The sequence below is a fragment of the Salvia splendens genome, chromosome 5, assembly GCF_004379255.2.
Source record: "Salvia splendens isolate huo1 chromosome 5, SspV2, whole genome shotgun sequence".
Taxonomy (NCBI): Eukaryota; Viridiplantae; Streptophyta; class Magnoliopsida; order Lamiales; family Lamiaceae; genus Salvia; species Salvia splendens.
Window position 1 is genome coordinate 335395 of NC_056036.1, and position 16817 is coordinate 352211.

Genomic DNA, 16817 nt, shown 5'->3' on the forward strand with positions numbered 1-16817 from the left:
CTCCCAATATTTGAACTCCCCGAAACCCAAAGAATTGTCGGGGTACTGCTGCATGGACAGAATCTTCATATCGTCGGCGGACATGCCGCTGGCTGTCGTGCGGAGGTTGTTTTGGTAGATGTCGGAAAAGCGGCTGAGGTGCCTCCTCAACCGCTCCCACTGTTTCCGGCATTGCTCTCCATCGTGAGGCTTCCCACCTGACGGTTTGAATTGGAGGTAGCTTTGGCTAATGCGCCACCACATTATGTCAATATGCTGGTTAGCCCCGATGTAGGGATCCTCGACTATACCGACCAAGGCCTTCGCCAGCGCGACGCACTCCCCTATGCTCCAGATGGTCCTCTTTCTCCCGCCGGCTTCCTCCTCCCTCCCTCGGCCCCCGCCCCACCCTCGTTCCCCACACGCGAGGACGAGGTATTGCCCTTGCCCTACCCTTTCCCTTGCTTCCTCGTCCTCCCTGCTGCCGATGGCATCTCAGTGGGAGACTCCTTGACCGGGGATAGCCCCAACTCCTCAAAAGAGAAAGTCTCAATGCCGGTGAACTGAGTCTCCAGAGGAGTACTATGGGGGGAATCACTAGACAATAAATCCATGTAGGGGCGATAGACATTGTCCCCAGGTGATTGGGGGACCCTCTGCCTGCCCCCCACAGTGGCGGGCATGCCATGCATCATCCCGGGCATCATCATCCCAGGCATTTGGGGCATCATCGTGACGGGCGCCATCCCTGTCATCGCGGCACTCACCCCAGGCATTTGGGGCATCATCTCACCCATCCCTGCACACCAAGGGGGGTACATATTGTAGTACCCTTGCATCATCCCAGTCATCCCCGCCATTTGGGGTTGGGGCATCATCGACGCCATTTCGGGCATCATCCCGGACATCGGTGCACTTCCGCCGGCGTTTCCCCCAACTCTAACGGGAAACGTCGGCGTTTGTGACTCGCTCATGGTGGGGGAATCACTATCGTGATGCTCCATTTATCTTCAAAAGAAATGAAAGTAGAGAGAGAGAAACTCGTTAAAACAAGTGGTGCGAATGAAATAAAGTTCAACAAGCCGTATATATAGAGTTTAAAAAATAAAAAAAATCAGGACGTTCGCTGGGACACCGCAATGGCGGACGTCACGACGGACGTCGTCGGAAAGCCGCGGATCTACGGTGTCCACAAGCGACGTCCGCGTCCGCCTCACGCTCGCCTAATGGCCGATATCCGCCCGGACGACCACCATTGCTGATGCTCTTACTATGGCATTGTGCATCACTAAATATTTTTATTTTTTATCATTTCAACTTCTCTAGTATTCCTAATTTTTTAAACTTTGAGATACCACAAATTTCCATTCATATTAATAAATTCACAAAAATTAGTCCAACTTTTATTTTTAATAAACCTCTCTTTAATAAATTAAACTATATTCTCCACTAACAACCTACCTTACCAATTTTACATACCTATATTCTCCCCTAACAATAGGACTATAAGACTCTCACTTTACTAATTTTTCTTTAAAATGTATATCATCCAATACCAAAACTATTGGCAATAGATCGAAGAGTATAAATTATTTTTTTTCCTTATCTAGATTAATCGATCACCAATACTAAAAGTGAGGTTTAAAGATCAAACAACATTGTTTGACCCCTCTTCATAATAAAAATCATAGTACTACTATAATATAATTATATAACGCCTCATCTCAGTTTAAAGCAATTTATCAGCCAAGCAACATATACATACCAACATATCAACATTAGGTGCGGCTACGGATTGTTTGATGCACCACAAGGCATCCTCAGCAGTTCAAATAAAACACAGTTTTGTTTATAACACACTTATTTTTGCTTTTCTTCTCCGCCTTCCCACAATCTTTTTCAAGGGAAGAAAATATGCTATGAACTAGAGTGAGGCCCAATTGCATGTTTCTCCATGTTAGACTACACCTTATCGTCATGGAACCACCATCTCGTCTCCTTCGGAGATCTACCATTCTTACAGTTCCTAACATACCGATCGTTGTCAGCTGGACGATGCTACACCAGATAAAATTTTAAGCAGGTTAGTACCGGACTTCAGATAAGGATTGAATATGAACTTGAACAGTTGAGAAATGGACAAACCTTCGCCGTGGAGCTTGAAAGCATAGATAGAATGCTGATGCAAATCGAACTTACAGTCATAGCTGGGGACCAAGAGTCGTACAAAATATCTGCACAATAACATTACGTGGTTGTCAAGTTCCCATCTTTTGTTCTTGTTGCTGTCGGTGGTTCTCTCCAGTTCTTTATTTTTTAGATTGGAAAGATCAACAAAAACTAACAAGGAGTAGCAAATAAATCCGCAATAAGTATCACTTATCTAATAACTTCATGGCTAAAGTTCAATGGAAGCATGACTTTCGGCTGCCATTACATTCAAGACATTTACAAGCTGACTCATTTTCCAATTCATATGTAAGTGATGAAATGAGTTAATAAAAAGTTGATCAAAATCTTTATATATGTTACGAAAACCATAACTTTTTGTGCACTTTCATATTCAGTGAGCTCATACCAATGATGATGGTTCAGAAATTTTGTGATTCACATAGCAACATATGTTATATTAAGACAAATAACTGACCCCAAGTACAGTAACATTATGCTGGAATATAGGTGCAATCTTAACGGAAAACCTCAATTCACTTATTGAGGTGTTATACTTATACCCTAGTCACTTTTTTCTTTTCTATGGTCTCAGGCTCCCAGTCTCTCAGAGAGGTCATAAGTGACATTTCTACAAGAGTTTCACAGCAAAATCTTCACAAAATATGATATTAAGGTTTTGCTGGTCCTGCAAAATGCAAATAATGCGTAAAAATAGATTCTTTTTCATCAGTAGTCCACTTTGATGCATTCCCCAAGCAGGATTTGCTTTTACAATGTGTAAACCCATTTCATTTTAATGATGCAAGAACCACAGAAAGCCTTTACTGTCTTACACAAGCTTGGCAACAACAAAGTCTCTACTAATTTGCATACTAAAAATACTTCACATTTTAAGGAGAATATACCAAAATAAGGTACATACGCTTTGTTTAGCGCTTACTTTATACCAAAACATAAGTAAAACAAACATATTTTTACAATCTATATGCAATGTACACAAAAAAAACAACCTTGTGAATGCAGAAAACTTTGAGAGTAAAATAGCAAAAACAGAACGGAAACAATATCAAAACAATGAGAGAAAGGGCCACAATATACAATAATCCGATTCAGAAAGTTACATGTCCAAGCAAGTGAAGGTTGACACTAAACCTTCATTTATAAAACTAAAGTCATTCTAGACCAATCTATTCATGTAGAAACATAAGTGCTTACAAAGAAGACACGGTATCATGTTTTGTACCAAAGCTGCCAAGAGCAGTTTTATCCAAAAATAGAACGAACAATAGTACATATTCTATTAATCAAATCCAGAAGAGTAGAAGTCAAAAGTTTTACTTAACCAATTTGTGTAGTATCAAACCACTTTTGTCTATCATCCACAGATAACGATTTCATACCAGTAAACACCAGAACAGAATCAACAAAGCAAAGATATTTACGAATAAAGAAGGAACAAAATATCCAGTATAATTCAGCCAATTGAGAGAGGGGGAGTCAGAATTGCATAGAAAACAAACCTAAACATATATGCCCATTACTGTAAATGTGAGGATGCATGGGAGACGGAGGCACAAATATAACCTGCCGTAGAAACAAGAAAAAATCAATTAACTATACACCGTGGAACCTACAAAGGAACACTAGCAAAATTTCTCAATTTCCCTCACAAATCACACACAAAAACAACAGAAAAAGGAAAATAAAAACACACCTGCGGCGCTTCCATAGGGTAATGTTCCGGAAAATCAACTTGAAGCTGGTACATTTCACCGGCATAGAGCGTACCTGGCGCACCGTTCACTTCAATTACCCATCTAATCATGCCAAAAACTCAGTCAGTACTACCTGATTCCTAAATCAAAAGCCAAATTGATTTTAATTCAGTAAAAAAAGTAACCTCTTGAGATTATCAGTAGGTTTGTGCTTGAAACCGGCGGGCGGATTCACCTGCCACTCCACAAGCTCTTTCTGCAGCCGGTTGCACGCGATCTTGCTCAATGCCTTTTCCCCCAAACATTAGTCCCCCCAAAAAGAAAACAATTCAATACAACGATATTTTTCCAAAATTGTAAAATTAGAAATCGACATAACATAATCACAAACGAAATTGAACATAACCGAAACGTAAAGTGACCTTGCGTGAGGAAGCGGTGGTCATCGCGAGAGAGAGAGCTGAAAGAGAAGATGGGTGTGTAAAAAGGCTAGTGTTTTAGATGTGATAAATTTAGATTTTTCCTCATAATCAAAAGCGTGTGATCTAACTGCCACTTTACACGTGTGGCGCGTAACTATTTCTCCCACGTGACCCCTCACTTGTACACGTGGCAATACACTAGATCCTCCATTTTTCAATTTTTTGGATTTAATTATTTTAACTTTATATTGAAATAGAACTTGCATATAGTTTGATAGTTCAATTGACCACAAGATCATCTATTAGCATATTGTTTATTAAGAATGTATAATAGTATATTTTATTAACCTAAAAATAAGTTAAGAATATTTTAAAATTGGAATAAATTGAGAATTCCCACTTTTATTTGCGAGATGTAAGCATATTTGATGTTGAATGCGATAAACCGGATCATGCAAAGTGCTAGGCTCACCTAAGTCTATTAATGATAGTATATAATCGGCATGCCTACAACCTAAAATAGCATCAGTTAAATATGTAATTACCATTAAATGGTCGTGTGTGTTTATTTATATAATTTCCACTTAATAGAAATAATTAACTAAACTACTAAATCTTTTCCCAAACGTGAGTGGTTAAAAACGAACCACACGCCCCTAATAAAAGAATCACGTTAATCTCATTTTCTTTTAATGCGGTATTGTATATTTTATTTCAAAAAGAACTCAATAATAAAGACATAAAGCATGAAAAAATATTGTCTATATGACTTGTAATAATTCTCAAAATTATAAATTCTTAATTGTCTAATTTATATGAATGTAAAAAGTTACTTATATATTTTTTTACTAAAAATTGAACATTTTAAATAATAAATACCATAAATAAAAATGATAGATTGAAAAAGTACAAAATAGCTACTATAAAAATAGTGCAAAAAAACGTAATTGCACTAGTCGGCCCAAATCAATTATGTTAAAACATTAGAAATTACTAGTATAGTAGTAATAACTAAAAATGGAACACCAGAAACTTAATTGAAGTTATGCATGAATGTAATAGAAGCTCGACTAAGACTTGTAAATCGTATATACACATTAGAAAATTGTACATATATAATGTCTTTACTAGTATACAAAATAAGTTCATATTGATCTAGCGAAGTTGGAGACGAGCTGTTGCTAACAATTGATGAGATTCTGTTTGTGTGGATGAATCTTCACACTCCTCTTTGTACATCTCTTCAATCATCGGCTTCCACAGCCGGACTCGAGCATTGATGAACCAATTCGAAACCTACAAACAAACAAAGATCCATTCAATCCTATCTAAAACAACCTTTGAACATAATCTCTTGAGGAAGAATCTACCTGATTCTTTGACAAGCCTGTCTGTGATGCTAACATCAGCTTCTCCGAGTCATTTGGATACGGATGCAGGAAGTGTCCGAAGAGCCAAGCACGGAGAATGGTGACACAAGTCTCAGGCAGGCCTCTGAGGGGCCTCCAAGTGTGGATGGATCTTGATTCTAGGCTTAGCTGCGTGTCCTTGAGGAGTTTGTGCTTGGTGGTTTGGATTTGTGCAAGAATCGCGTTCCTTAGACGACAGAAGTGCTTGGACATGGCTAGGAGGGCGAGGGCCGTGTAGGACTTCCCTGCACCCGTGCCAGCAATGGCCTCGAATGAATGGATCAGATAATACATGTGGTGGGAATACTCTTCGTATCTCATCTCAACCTGCAACATCCAAATTAAAATCCAACACCAATAATCATTCTTGATCAATCAATCAGCACATTCAAAATTCAACATCAATAACCATTCTTGATCAGGAACTAACATCAATCAATAGTCTTTATCAACAACTTAGATCAATCAATATTTAACATCAAAAATCATTCTAGATCAGGATCTAACATCAATCTATGGTCTTGATCAATCAATAACACATTCAATCAGTAGCACATTCAAATTCATCATCGATAATCATGGTTGATCAGGAACTAACATCAATCAATAGAGAACATTCAAATTCAACCCAAATAAGCATTCTTGATCAAGAACTGATTAAGATCAATAAACAAACAGCACACATAAATTCACCACCAATGCAAAAACTACCTCCTCAAGCAAGCCAATGAGCTTAAGCAGGTCAACACACACCAACTCACAGCCAGAGAGCTCTGCCTTGAGCTTAGACGAGGCGTGAAGGGCGCCTCGCCTGCTCAACCTATCCATACTTCTCCGATTACTTGCATCAACTCCCTCCCCGCCAACACTGACCATTTCTTGAAGAAGGGACTGAGCCGGCTGCACGTATTTCGAGCTCCCAATCGAAGCAACAAACGACTGATTCGGGTTCCCATCCCCACACAATGACTGGTTGATTGATGGAAAGTCATCAAATCCCATCCCACAATCTTCTTTCATGGCAATGAGATAGGCTGCAGGATTCATGACTCTCTCTCCAAATGGGACAGAGCCTAATGAGAGAGAGAGCCGAGATTGAAATGATGATGAATCTTCTGAGACCATGGTGCCAAAAAGATTGAATCTTTGATATCAAGCAGAAGAGAACCTCCTGATATAAATGCCTAAGTACAAGAACAGTGATGGAGAGATTAGATATCTCTCTTTACAGATGAAGAAGAAAAGGCATTCAAGAGAGCTGCATAAATGGCATTTTATTAGTACAAACATACCTACAAAACTTGTAATTATTCATGCAGAAAAACAGATAAGAAGAGATAAGAGAGAGATTCTTTTCTCTTACATTGGCTGTCTGTTTTTTTCCTTTTCTGAAGTCTATGGTACCATATGTCAAAAAGCTGAGAGCTATAAATGACAAGAAGGTAGCTTAAAGAAACATAAAAAAAATATGGGAAAATTTCTAAAATGAAGTGAAAATGCTAAAACAGCTTTACTTTCTTGCAGTGGCATTTCTTTGGGACACTCAATAAAAAGCACATTTCAGACTGATTTTCACAAATTCTTCGATTATTGAACACAATCAATGAATGGCCAATTCCCATATTCAAAGACAGTCGATTTATGGAGATTTGTGTATGCTGCATGTTGCTAAAAATGGCATCTATATATTCAGATTGAGATCTTGGAATGATTCTTGTTTTACGGATGAAATCTTGGGCTTTGTACTGGAAAATGTGGTTAGTTTATTCAAAGTAGGTTGGGAAGTTAATTAGATTAAGATAAAAAGGGAAAAACATTAGTTTCAAGTTTGAAAATGAAGGTTGAAACTTGAAAACTTGAGATAAAAAAAGCTACACTACTCTATTTGATATAGATAGTGTGATATCACTAGCTAGGTTGGCCTTGAATAAAACCTTGGGGAAGTATGTTTTTGATCGAAATTGTAAATAATTAACTGAAATCGATTTGAAATGAGAGACAGTCTTGGCTCGAGCAATTATCATTTTAAAAAAGAAACTATAAAAAAAAGTTCATGTGGTTTGCGCATTTTCGGTACCTAGTAAAAAAATATATCACCAGAGATATCTGGACAAAGACTAAATTTCAATTGAGATACTTTTGCACTATTAAATACTCCCTCCGTCCCATTAAATATGCAACATTTATTTTTCGGCACGAGATTTTATGTAGTGTTGTTTTATGAGTTATTGAAGAAAGAGTAAAGTAAGAGAGAAGAAAAAGTGGAGAGAGTATTGTTTCTATTTTTAGAAATGTTTCATTTTTAATGGGACAGAGCGAGTATAAAACTATAATCTAAAAAGGGTAAAAAAAAGTCCAAAAATAGTACATAAGTACCTCAAATGAAAGCTCCAGTGATATAATTTTTTTCATCAGATACAGAAAATATGCAAATCTCATTGTCCATAGACTTTTTCTTGTAGTTCACTGTTTAAAAAAATTAGTGTGCAAAATCAAAATTTAGCTAAAGTTAACTAATTCACCAACTATTATGGAGTATCTTAATACTATAAAGAAAAAGAAAAAAAAATTATGAGAATGGGTGTCTCCCATCTTCGACAAAAAGTAGGAGTAATATTTAGCAAAAAATATGTACTCCATTTTTTTAAAAGATATATAGTGTTGATTAATAGTTATAGGTATAGTGATGAGATAAATGATAGATCCTGATTCCTGGGTAAGGCCAATTTGGTTGGCTGTTAAAATATGAACTCAAGGCCCACATAGATTTGGCAAATTTGAATTGTCGTACCATCATATTATTGCCCAACTTATGTCACACAATAATTTAGAAATGAATATCCTATTTTCTTGTTTTTTTATGTAATTTAAGAAGGTGATGTTTAAGTATAGAGTAAATAAATTATAAAAAATCTTACTTTATGTACTCCATATAAAAACAATTTATACTAATTTTTTTTTATTAGAAGTAACTTGTTCATGTATGTCGTTTTTTGCCATGCTGGACGATGTCAGAATGTTAGCTTCATTTTGGGGGAAAAAAATTAAAATTGGAGAAAAAGTTGGAAACGGCAGCGTTTAAGTAAGCAGCAGCGCCTACTACTACTTCTTAAGAGCACGCAGCAGAAATTCCATTTCCAACATTTAACTCTACCTCTAAAAAAATCCTCTCTCAAATTCTCTTGAGCGATGACCTCCGACTCCGCTTCCTCACGCAAGGTTACTTTGCCGATTCAATTTCATTTCTAATTTTGTATGATTGTTCGTTTATCCACAGATTTGATTCTATATTCTGTGTATCTCTTTTGGGTAAAAATGTTTTATTGATTGTTTCATTGTTTTTATATTATGTTTTCTGGAACTGGAATTGAAGGCATTGAGCAAGATCGCATGCAATCGGTTGCAGAAAGAGCTGGTGGAGTGGCAGGTGAATCCGCCCGCAGGTTTTAAGCATAAACCTACTGATAATCTTAAGAGGTTTCTAATTTTTTTCCTCGATTAATTTTATTTTCGATTTCACGAACAAATTGAAAGTCTCGGATGTCTTTGGTAGTGATTGATTGAGTTTTGGCATGATTAGATGGGTAATTGAAGTCAACGGGGTACCGGGTACGCTTTATGCTGGTGAAATGTACCAGCTTCAGGTTGATTTTCCGGAGCATTACCCTATGGAAGCGCCGCAGGTGTATTTTCTTGCTATTTAGTTCCCTTTTTTTGTGGTTGGCTAGAAAAATTTGGAAATTTTATGTCTCTGTAGTGTTACTTAAGTTGTTCTTTTACGGTTTTGCTGTTAGCTTTGAGCTGTGTCTTCTGAATGTGTTCTGTTAATCAATTGATATTCTCCATTTTGTACAGGTTATATTTGTTCCTCCAGCGCCTTTGCATCCTCACATTTATAGTAATGGCCATATATGTTTAGGTTTGTCTCTATTTTGACTCGATTCCCTTCCCCACGCCCCGAAATATAGAAATTGATTCGATATCAATTTGCTTGTTCTTTATTATTGTGACCTTTTCTGTGGTTGATTTCCTGTTTTGGATTAGTGTATAGTGCAATCATTTTGGCTTTGCTACTGTGGAAAATGATGTTGAAGATTATGTATCATTTGTGAACTATTATGACTTTCTGGAAATTAAACTAAAGTTTAAGGAGCAAGAGCATTTTTTTCCTTGGGGGGTGGGGGTTGTTCTCCCTTTGTGCAAAGAGGAATTTGAATAGAAAACCATTTGTCGTGTTTATATAATCACGAATCAGTTCAGTGTTTACTGCTATGAACTTGTAATCTTTTTGGAAAACCTGGTCCATGAGTATATAACTTGTGAGACTACCAGTGGGCTCTAAAATTCATGGGGTTTTCATCTTTTAACAATTACTCCTAGTAAAAATAAAGATTTGTCCTTTTGGGGACATGCAAGTGGTGACACCTCTTTCCCCAACTCAAAATAATAAGTACTACTATTTTATATTCTAGTGGACACCGTTTAGTAGAGGGAGAAATGCTTTTACATTTAAGCTTACATTTAAACTGGTGTGTAGTGTTTTTGCTCATCAAACTGATGAGAATCCACCCCAGCATCTTTTCTTTCATTTCTTAGTTGTAGGAAAAATATATACTCCATTATCCTTCTACTTACTTTTAGAGTTACTTTATTCCTTATTTCTCCATTATGTTCTATCTATTTACTCGCTATCAGCATTTCTGAAGTTGATATTTATAGTGTGTAAAAGGTAAGAATATGTTTGATTAGGCTTACAGAATATTTGGTTTAAAAAATGTAAATGTACTTTTTGAAATAGGATCTTGAACTCCTTGACCTTTATGTATTAATTGTAATATCCATCCAGCTATGAGATATCCAGAACTTAATGGCAGCCAAATTCAGTAAAAGTCTCTGATTCTAATGATAATAGGAGATTATTTAGTCACTCCTTGATTTCTTCTCTTCTGTGAATATCCACTGTGCAGATATTTTATACGACTCTTGGTCCCCGGCTATGACTGTAAGTTCGATTTGCATCAGCATTCTATCTATGCTGTCAAGCTCCACCGCGAAGGTTAGTCCAATATTCAACTGTCGATTTATCTCTGATCTGAATTCTGAAATTGTTCCCAGACATTGATCTCTCGAGTTTTGCCATATGCAGCAACGCCCAGCCGACAACGACCGCTATGTGAAGAATTGTAAGAATGGTAGATCTCCGAAGGAGACGAGATGGTGGTTCCACGACGATAAAGTGTGAATGCAGATAAACATGTAACTCATTCTCACTCTATCCTACGTAGGTCGGCTGAAAATTGAAACATGTAACTCATTCTCACTCTATCCTAAGCTGCTCTATCATACATTTCTGTAGCATGTTGATCTATTGGTATATATAAATGTATGTTATGTTGTATTCAATCAAAGAGGTTGCCAAACAAGACAACATTTATTTATTGAGGTGTACTATAAAGTAGAAGATGAATTATTTAAAGAAAAACATAATTAATCAATCAAGAAAAATACTTCATAAGTGATGAAGAAGCCTTAGGTGTTTTTCTATTCCCCAACCAATGCTGCATGTGTACTCCAATAGCGTCAAGATGTGTGCTGCTCTTGCCGTGAAACCCAACCACCTTCCCCTCTGTCGTCCCCGATGTGAAATACGTGCCAGTTTCTTCCCCAAAAGGACCATATTTCTTTCTACTAGTGTGGAACGTTAACGAACGGATCACTTTACTTCCTTGTTCACTTTTTATCGAACCATAGTATCCACTTATGCATGTTAACACCTCGTTTGGATAGTCTAGCTTCACCTGCAACACCATATATACAATCAAAAACTTGTTTGATGTAATGTAAGCAAACAAGTTTGTACTATGTTATATGTCTAACCCGATTTGCTGTCTGTCCGTTTGTGCCTCCGTGCTTAACCGACCACACGGATTGGCCGTTTCGATCATACTCTATTTCTACACAGCAAATTGCATCTGTTATAGTAAGAATGATCTGTTTGATCCCTGTGAATACTCCATCGTCCCACGGCTTCCCTCCTTCCCCGCCCCACGGCCCTGGCCCATATGGAGCTGGATGCACTACCTCGTCCGTTTGTCCTCGCTTGCCAAATTTGAAAGGCCATTCAGAGCCATCAGCTGCCTTTTTAGCTACCAATGCAGCTTGGTTGGTTGCTTTAGAAGCAGAGTGTTTATCATTGGCGGTTGGAGGAACATTTGCTACATTGCCTGAAGCAGAGCTTTTAGCATTGACGGCTGGAGAAGCGTTCGCTACTTTACCTTCTAGAACGTGAACACCGATTGCATCAAGAAACAATCCTCTCCGGCCGTGAAATCCAACAATCATGGACCCTTCCTTCAACTTGGTAGAGAAGAACTCCCCTTCCTCCTCTCCATATGGCCCATACTTGCCTTTCGTCGTGTGGAAAGTGAGCGATTTCACCACGCTCGGACCCATTATCATCGTAGGCCCCATATAGCCCGTCAGATGAGTCAGGATCTCCGATGGATAATCAAAAACAACCTGCAAACAACAAAAATCTATGATACTCAACTTGAGGGGGAGTATTTGAAATAATAATAATAATAAATCTGTATATTGGTTCCATGTACCTTGTCCGTCTTGAATGCTCCCGTGCCGCCATTCTTGCTCCCCCAAACAATCTCGCCGTTCCGCTCGTAACAAACCCGGACTGCCACAACGCAAACGTTGCGCGATAGGTTGATCTGTCGCACCCCGTCGTACACTCCATCATCGAACACGCTCCCTCCGCCGCCACCCCACGGCCCCGATGTAACCACACCGCTACTATTCTCAATTATTCTTTCAGAAGTAACATGATTATTCTGAAAGCTTCTTTGAAAACTAACATGTTTATGAATCTTAGTGTTGGAGGATTCAAAGTTGGCGTAGTCATGATGATTAGAAGAAGTATCCTTTTGCCTTACAGCAACAATAAGATCATAATCGGCGCCAAGGCTTCCTTGGATCATAGAATATTGATTTTTATCGACCGGCTGAGAAATTTGGTGGTGAGAGTAATAAATAGAATTTGGAGAAGCAAGATGATGGTTTTGAAATGGCTCAATGTAAGCACCAATTGCATCAAGAAACCAGCCAGACTTGCCAAGAAATCCGACTATCCTTCCTTGTATTTTGGGGAAGGAAAAATAGGTGCCTTGTTCGACCCCAAAGGGTCCGTACAGTCTCTTGTTGCTCTCTAGAGATAGGGCTCGCACGAACACGGGTCCTCGTTCGTGCAGATGCCCGAAGTATCCATGCACCGATGTTAGGTACTCGTCTGGGTAGTCAAGCCTAATCTGGTTGAGCACAACAAACAAAACATTAGAATTAATTTGATGACATGAATAAATAGAGATTGATACCTTATCTATCTTGGAGCCTCCACTACCACCATGAATTTCCGACCAGATGGATCTTCCATTGATCTCGTATTCGATTCTGATGGAGTCGATAGCATCCCCATGACTTATCTCCAGTTGCCTCACAGTCGAGTAGACGCCATCGTCCCAATATTGCCCCTCTTGCCCTCCCCACGGCCCCACCAACACCGTCTGTTTCCCATAATTCTGCAACAATCAATAATACATCAATATTCATGCAGTTAGCTAGGTTAGGGAGCTGCGTTGTGTGGCCTAATTACCATTTCTACAGAGAAAAAGTACTATTGTCGTCGAGAGAGAAATTAAAGAAAGAACAATGTTATGTGTATGAGGGTTTGAAGGGACATGAATATATATATGGAAAATTGTATAAGGCTGGAAAATTCTGGGTTCCACTATGGAGGGAAAGCATTCAAAAGAAGAGCATTTGATTCCAAAACTTAAGATATTGATGCTGTATCCCATAATTTAATTTGATGCCTCACTTTGAGCCATTTTCGAATATACTACTATAATTAGTGTTTGAAAGTTGAATTTGATCATATAAAATTATTACCCTACTAAAGGGCATTGCTGTCGTCGAGGTGGTCGAACAAATTTCATCGACTAGATCGTGTTGTAGTATCGACTCACGACAACATGTACAAGCTCGGAAGTTAGGAGGCGCTGCATGAGGATGAGGGAGTGGGTTGGGCGTTGGGGCCGTGTGCTTAGCTGCAACATCGTACATACATACAAAGTTGTCTAAGTGCGGATGCTCTAAATGATATGCATGTGTGAGTGAATTGAAGTGAATGAGATAAAGGGTTGAAGTGAATTTGGGAATGGTTAAAGAATCTAATACAGATTTATTAGGATTTTACTTCCAATTGAAGTAGAATAAATCTCCACTAATGGAGTGTTATTATGGGATTAGTGGAGAACTGATTCTATGTTTCTATTACAGATGTGCGATAGATATGCATGAATGAATACAAATTCCTTTTTCCTTTCACAAACTAAGTTCAAAATTTGAGTGAAGACAAAAGCAGACACTAGTCCAAATCAAGAAAGACTTAAGTACATATTCATATGTGGCGGATTCTACAATAAATAACCTATTGTTAAGATAGTTATAATTAAGTAAATAATAATAAAAAAATATTAAGTTCTATTTGTGGATGTGATAGGTTTTAGCGAGAAATTGGTAAAGTAAGAATGAAGGAGAAAAAGTAGATAAAGTAAGATAATGTGAAGAAAGGGTAAGTAAAAATAAGGAAGAGAAGAGAAAAGGTCTTAATGTATAAGAGGGAAACTTTCAATTTTTATAAAATAGAACTATTTTTTATAGACATCAAAAAATGGAAAAATAAAACTATTTTTGGGATGAAGTAATATGTTACTATTATAACATGAACTATTCAAATAAAAAGATAATGGTAGTAGGATGTCAAAACCTCATAAACATAAGTAAATCTGTTGGACACCTCCTCGATCGGTGCAAAAAATGTAGGTGGACGGAGGATAGGTGGTGCGGGCGAATGCTAGGGCAGGAGCCTCGGGATGGATTGTAGTTGCGAGTGGGTGAACGTTCAAATTTGAAAATTTTCAATCTTTTTAGGCATAAGGGCACCCACAATGGGGCGCCCGATGGCAAGCCCTATGCGTGCCATCGTTCTCGGGCGCGAACGATGCCTCCATTGTGGGTGCTAGCCATAGTGCGTGCCCTATGCCCACGCCCTAAGCTTTGGGCGCGGAAGAAGCGCGGACGATGGCCTATCGTCCGCGGCATCGAGCACCATTGTGGGCTATCGTCTGCGCCATCGGGCACCATTGTGGGCTCGGCGGATGATGGCACGCGTTTTTGAATTTTTTTTTCTTCTGAATTTTGTCTATTTAAACCTCGTTTCTCATTCACTTGTTCATACGAACATCTCGTCTCTCTCATTTCTCTCATCTCTCACATTTCTACCTCTCTCACATACCAAAATGAACCACGACGACGACACTAGTTCTAGTTCCTCAGAGTCAGGTAGTCCGACCTCGGAAGCCTTAGATGCAGCCGTTGAAGAGGTCATGGCGGAATGCTTAGTCGAAATGCAGCGCGAGGAGGCGGCGGCTGCAGCGGCAGCGGAGCAGATCCACAGGCCTATTCGACGTCGGACAGTTGTCCGACGCGACCACGCGGCAACTCACCAACGTCCGATTGCTGACTATTTTACCGACATGATTGAAGAAGTGTGGGCCCGTAACCGCCGTCGCTGAGTTTGCGTATTTTTTTAATTCGTATTGTAATGTATTACTTTTTATAAATGAAATGAAGTTTTTTCCCAATTTTGTAGTTATTTGAATATTCAAATAAAAGAAAATGCATATAGCGCGCCTTAGGGCGCCACACTGCAGGTGGGAGGGTAGGAGGATAAAAATGATGACGTGGAGGTGCATAGGGCGCTCCTTAGGGCACTAATGATCTAAGGAGCGACTCAAGCGAGATTGAGAGCATTAGCAATGGGGCACCTTATGGCGCGCCACGTCAGCAGTTGTATCCTCCTACCTCCCCACCTGCAGTGGGGCGCCCTAAGGCGGGCCGTAGGGTGCGCCCTATGGCGCGCCACATCATCATTTTATTGTTTTGTTTAATTAATTTAACTGTTTTCAAATAACAAGTAACGAGTAAATAAAAAACGGTCTAAATAACAAACGGCGAAGTTTAAATAAAAAAAGTTACATCATTGAACTAATAATAAAAAAAACTAAGTCAGACCAATTCCCAACTTCCGACGCAGCTCATCGAGTAACGCCCGGAGATATTCGGCTTCGTCGGGGTCGGTACACTTCTTGAGGGCCCTGTGCGTACAAGTTCACTTGCTTCTTGACTTGATCCCAGTGCTTGCGGAGTTGCTCACGCTTGCGCTTGTACGCGGTCGGCGACTTGACCGAATTGTAGAGGTCCGCGATGAGTTCCCAGTACGCGATCTGTCGCTGGTTGTTCGCGAATATCGGATCTTCCGATATATCTACCCAGCACCGGGCCAAAGTGAGAGTTTCGTCGTCGTTGTAGTTCGTACGGCCGGGGGCGTACTCATCGCAATCACCGGGAGGCGGCAACTTCTGCGCCCGCTGTCGGTTCCGCTTCTTTCTGGCTGGGGCGGAAGCGGTCGCGGCGGGGTCGGGATCGGCCGCTGCGGTTGGGCGGTGCGGAGACGGCTCCATGTCAGACAACCCATACGATTCTGTACTGAAATCGGGATCGTAATGGGTGTTGGTGTCGAACGAACGATAATCGCCGGGTTCTGTACCCGACCAATGCGCCCCTGCGCTAAACGTAGGACTATTGGGGCTTGAATCCATTTCGTAGTAATTATGTAAATGTAAGTTTCGAAAATGAAATCGAGTGAAATAAAATGTTACAAATGAACGGTATTTATAAAAAAATGAAACTGCGTGCCATCGACCGCGGTTAATCGTCCGCGACCTCCACAATGGGGCGGACGATGGCGCGGACGATGGCCATCGTCCGCGACAGCCGCAATGGGGCGGACGATGGCGCGGACGATGATCATCGTCCGCGCTATCCTCCGCGACCAAAATATAGGGCGCGACTATCGTCCGCGCCCTATGGCGCGCACCCGCAATGGGTGCGGACGATGGATGGCGCGGACGATGCGCGCCATCGGGCGTGCCATAGTTCGCCCATTGCGGATGCCCTGATATTCAAATTGTATGCTTTGCCAACATACA

The 16817-nt window shown here is 39.7% G+C and overlaps 4 protein-coding genes across 4 annotated transcripts; 1 reads left to right on the plus strand and 3 right to left on the minus strand.

Annotated features, from left to right (window-relative positions):
• Positions 1 to 1703: 1703 nt before the first annotated feature.
• LOC121802639 (probable ubiquitin-conjugating enzyme E2 18) lies at positions 1704 to 4378 on the minus strand. The gene is made up of 6 exons (XM_042202317.1): positions 4289 to 4378; positions 4052 to 4155; positions 3866 to 3968; positions 3672 to 3735; positions 2125 to 2213; positions 1704 to 2037 (listed from the first exon to the last, which is right to left on the minus strand). Exons 1-6 carry the CDS (start codon positions 4310 to 4312, stop codon positions 1942 to 1944), a joined length of 480 nt encoding a protein of 159 aa, XP_042058251.1. The 5' UTR covers positions 4313 to 4378; the 3' UTR covers positions 1704 to 1941.
• A 1065-nt stretch (positions 4379 to 5443) lies between these two features.
• On the minus strand, positions 5444 to 7053 carry LOC121802447 (BEL1-like homeodomain protein 11). The gene is made up of 4 exons (XM_042202124.1): positions 6990 to 7053; positions 6409 to 6881; positions 5659 to 6024; positions 5444 to 5584 (listed from the first exon to the last, which is right to left on the minus strand). Exons 2-4 carry the CDS (start codon positions 6820 to 6822, stop codon positions 5444 to 5446), a joined length of 921 nt encoding a protein of 306 aa, XP_042058058.1. The 5' UTR covers positions 6823 to 6881; positions 6990 to 7053.
• A 1761-nt stretch (positions 7054 to 8814) lies between these two features.
• On the plus strand, positions 8815 to 11135 carry LOC121804424 (probable ubiquitin-conjugating enzyme E2 18). The gene is made up of 6 exons (XM_042203965.1): positions 8815 to 8916; positions 9071 to 9174; positions 9278 to 9380; positions 9553 to 9616; positions 10665 to 10753; positions 10844 to 11135. The coding sequence occupies exons 1-6, from the start codon at positions 8887 to 8889 to the stop codon at positions 10937 to 10939; spliced, it is 486 nt and encodes a 161-aa protein (XP_042059899.1). The 5' UTR covers positions 8815 to 8886; the 3' UTR covers positions 10940 to 11135.
• On the minus strand, positions 11110 to 13420 carry LOC121804423 (jacalin-related lectin 3). Its single transcript, XM_042203964.1, has 5 exons — positions 13358 to 13420; positions 13080 to 13283; positions 12306 to 13013; positions 11575 to 12216; positions 11110 to 11495 (listed from the first exon to the last, which is right to left on the minus strand). The coding sequence occupies exons 1-5, from the start codon at positions 13358 to 13360 to the stop codon at positions 11193 to 11195; spliced, it is 1860 nt and encodes a 619-aa protein (XP_042059898.1). The 5' UTR covers positions 13361 to 13420; the 3' UTR covers positions 11110 to 11192.
• Positions 13421 to 16817: the final 3397 nt, after the last annotated feature.

Coding starts and splice junctions, on each gene's coding strand:
- LOC121802447 (XM_042202124.1), bottom strand. CDS start 6,822: ATGGTCTCAGAAGATTCATCATCATTTCAATCTCGGCTCTCTCTCTCA. Junction 6,025..6,408: donor TCATTGGCTTGCTTGAGGAG/GTAGTTTTTGCA, acceptor TGGATGTTGCAG/GTTGAGATGAGATACGAAGA. Junction 5,585..5,658: donor CAGGCTTGTCAAAGAATCAG/GTAGATTCTTCC, acceptor GTTTGTTTGTAG/GTTTCGAATTGGTTCATCAA.
- LOC121804424 (XM_042203965.1), top strand. CDS start 8,887: ATGACCTCCGACTCCGCTTCCTCACGCAAG. Junction 8,917..9,070: donor ACTCCGCTTCCTCACGCAAG/GTTACTTTGCCG, acceptor CTGGAATTGAAG/GCATTGAGCAAGATCGCATG. Junction 9,175..9,277: donor CCTACTGATAATCTTAAGAG/GTTTCTAATTTT, acceptor TGGCATGATTAG/ATGGGTAATTGAAGTCAACG.
- LOC121802639 (XM_042202317.1), bottom strand. CDS start 4,312: ATGACCACCGCTTCCTCACGCAAG. Junction 3,736..3,865: donor ACCCTATGGAAGCGCCGCAG/GTGTGTTTTTAT, acceptor TTTCTACGGCAG/GTTATATTTGTGCCTCCGTC. Junction 2,214..3,671: donor TAATGGGCATATATGTTTAG/GTTTGTTTTCTA, acceptor GTTATTGTGCAG/ATATTTTGTACGACTCTTGG.
- LOC121804423 (XM_042203964.1), bottom strand. Junction 12,217..12,305: donor GAGCATTCAAGACGGACAAG/GTACATGGAACC, acceptor TGTTGTTTGCAG/GTTGTTTTTGATTATCCATC. Junction 11,496..11,574: donor ACGGACAGACAGCAAATCGG/GTTAGACATATA, acceptor ATGGTGTTGCAG/GTGAAGCTAGACTATCCAAA.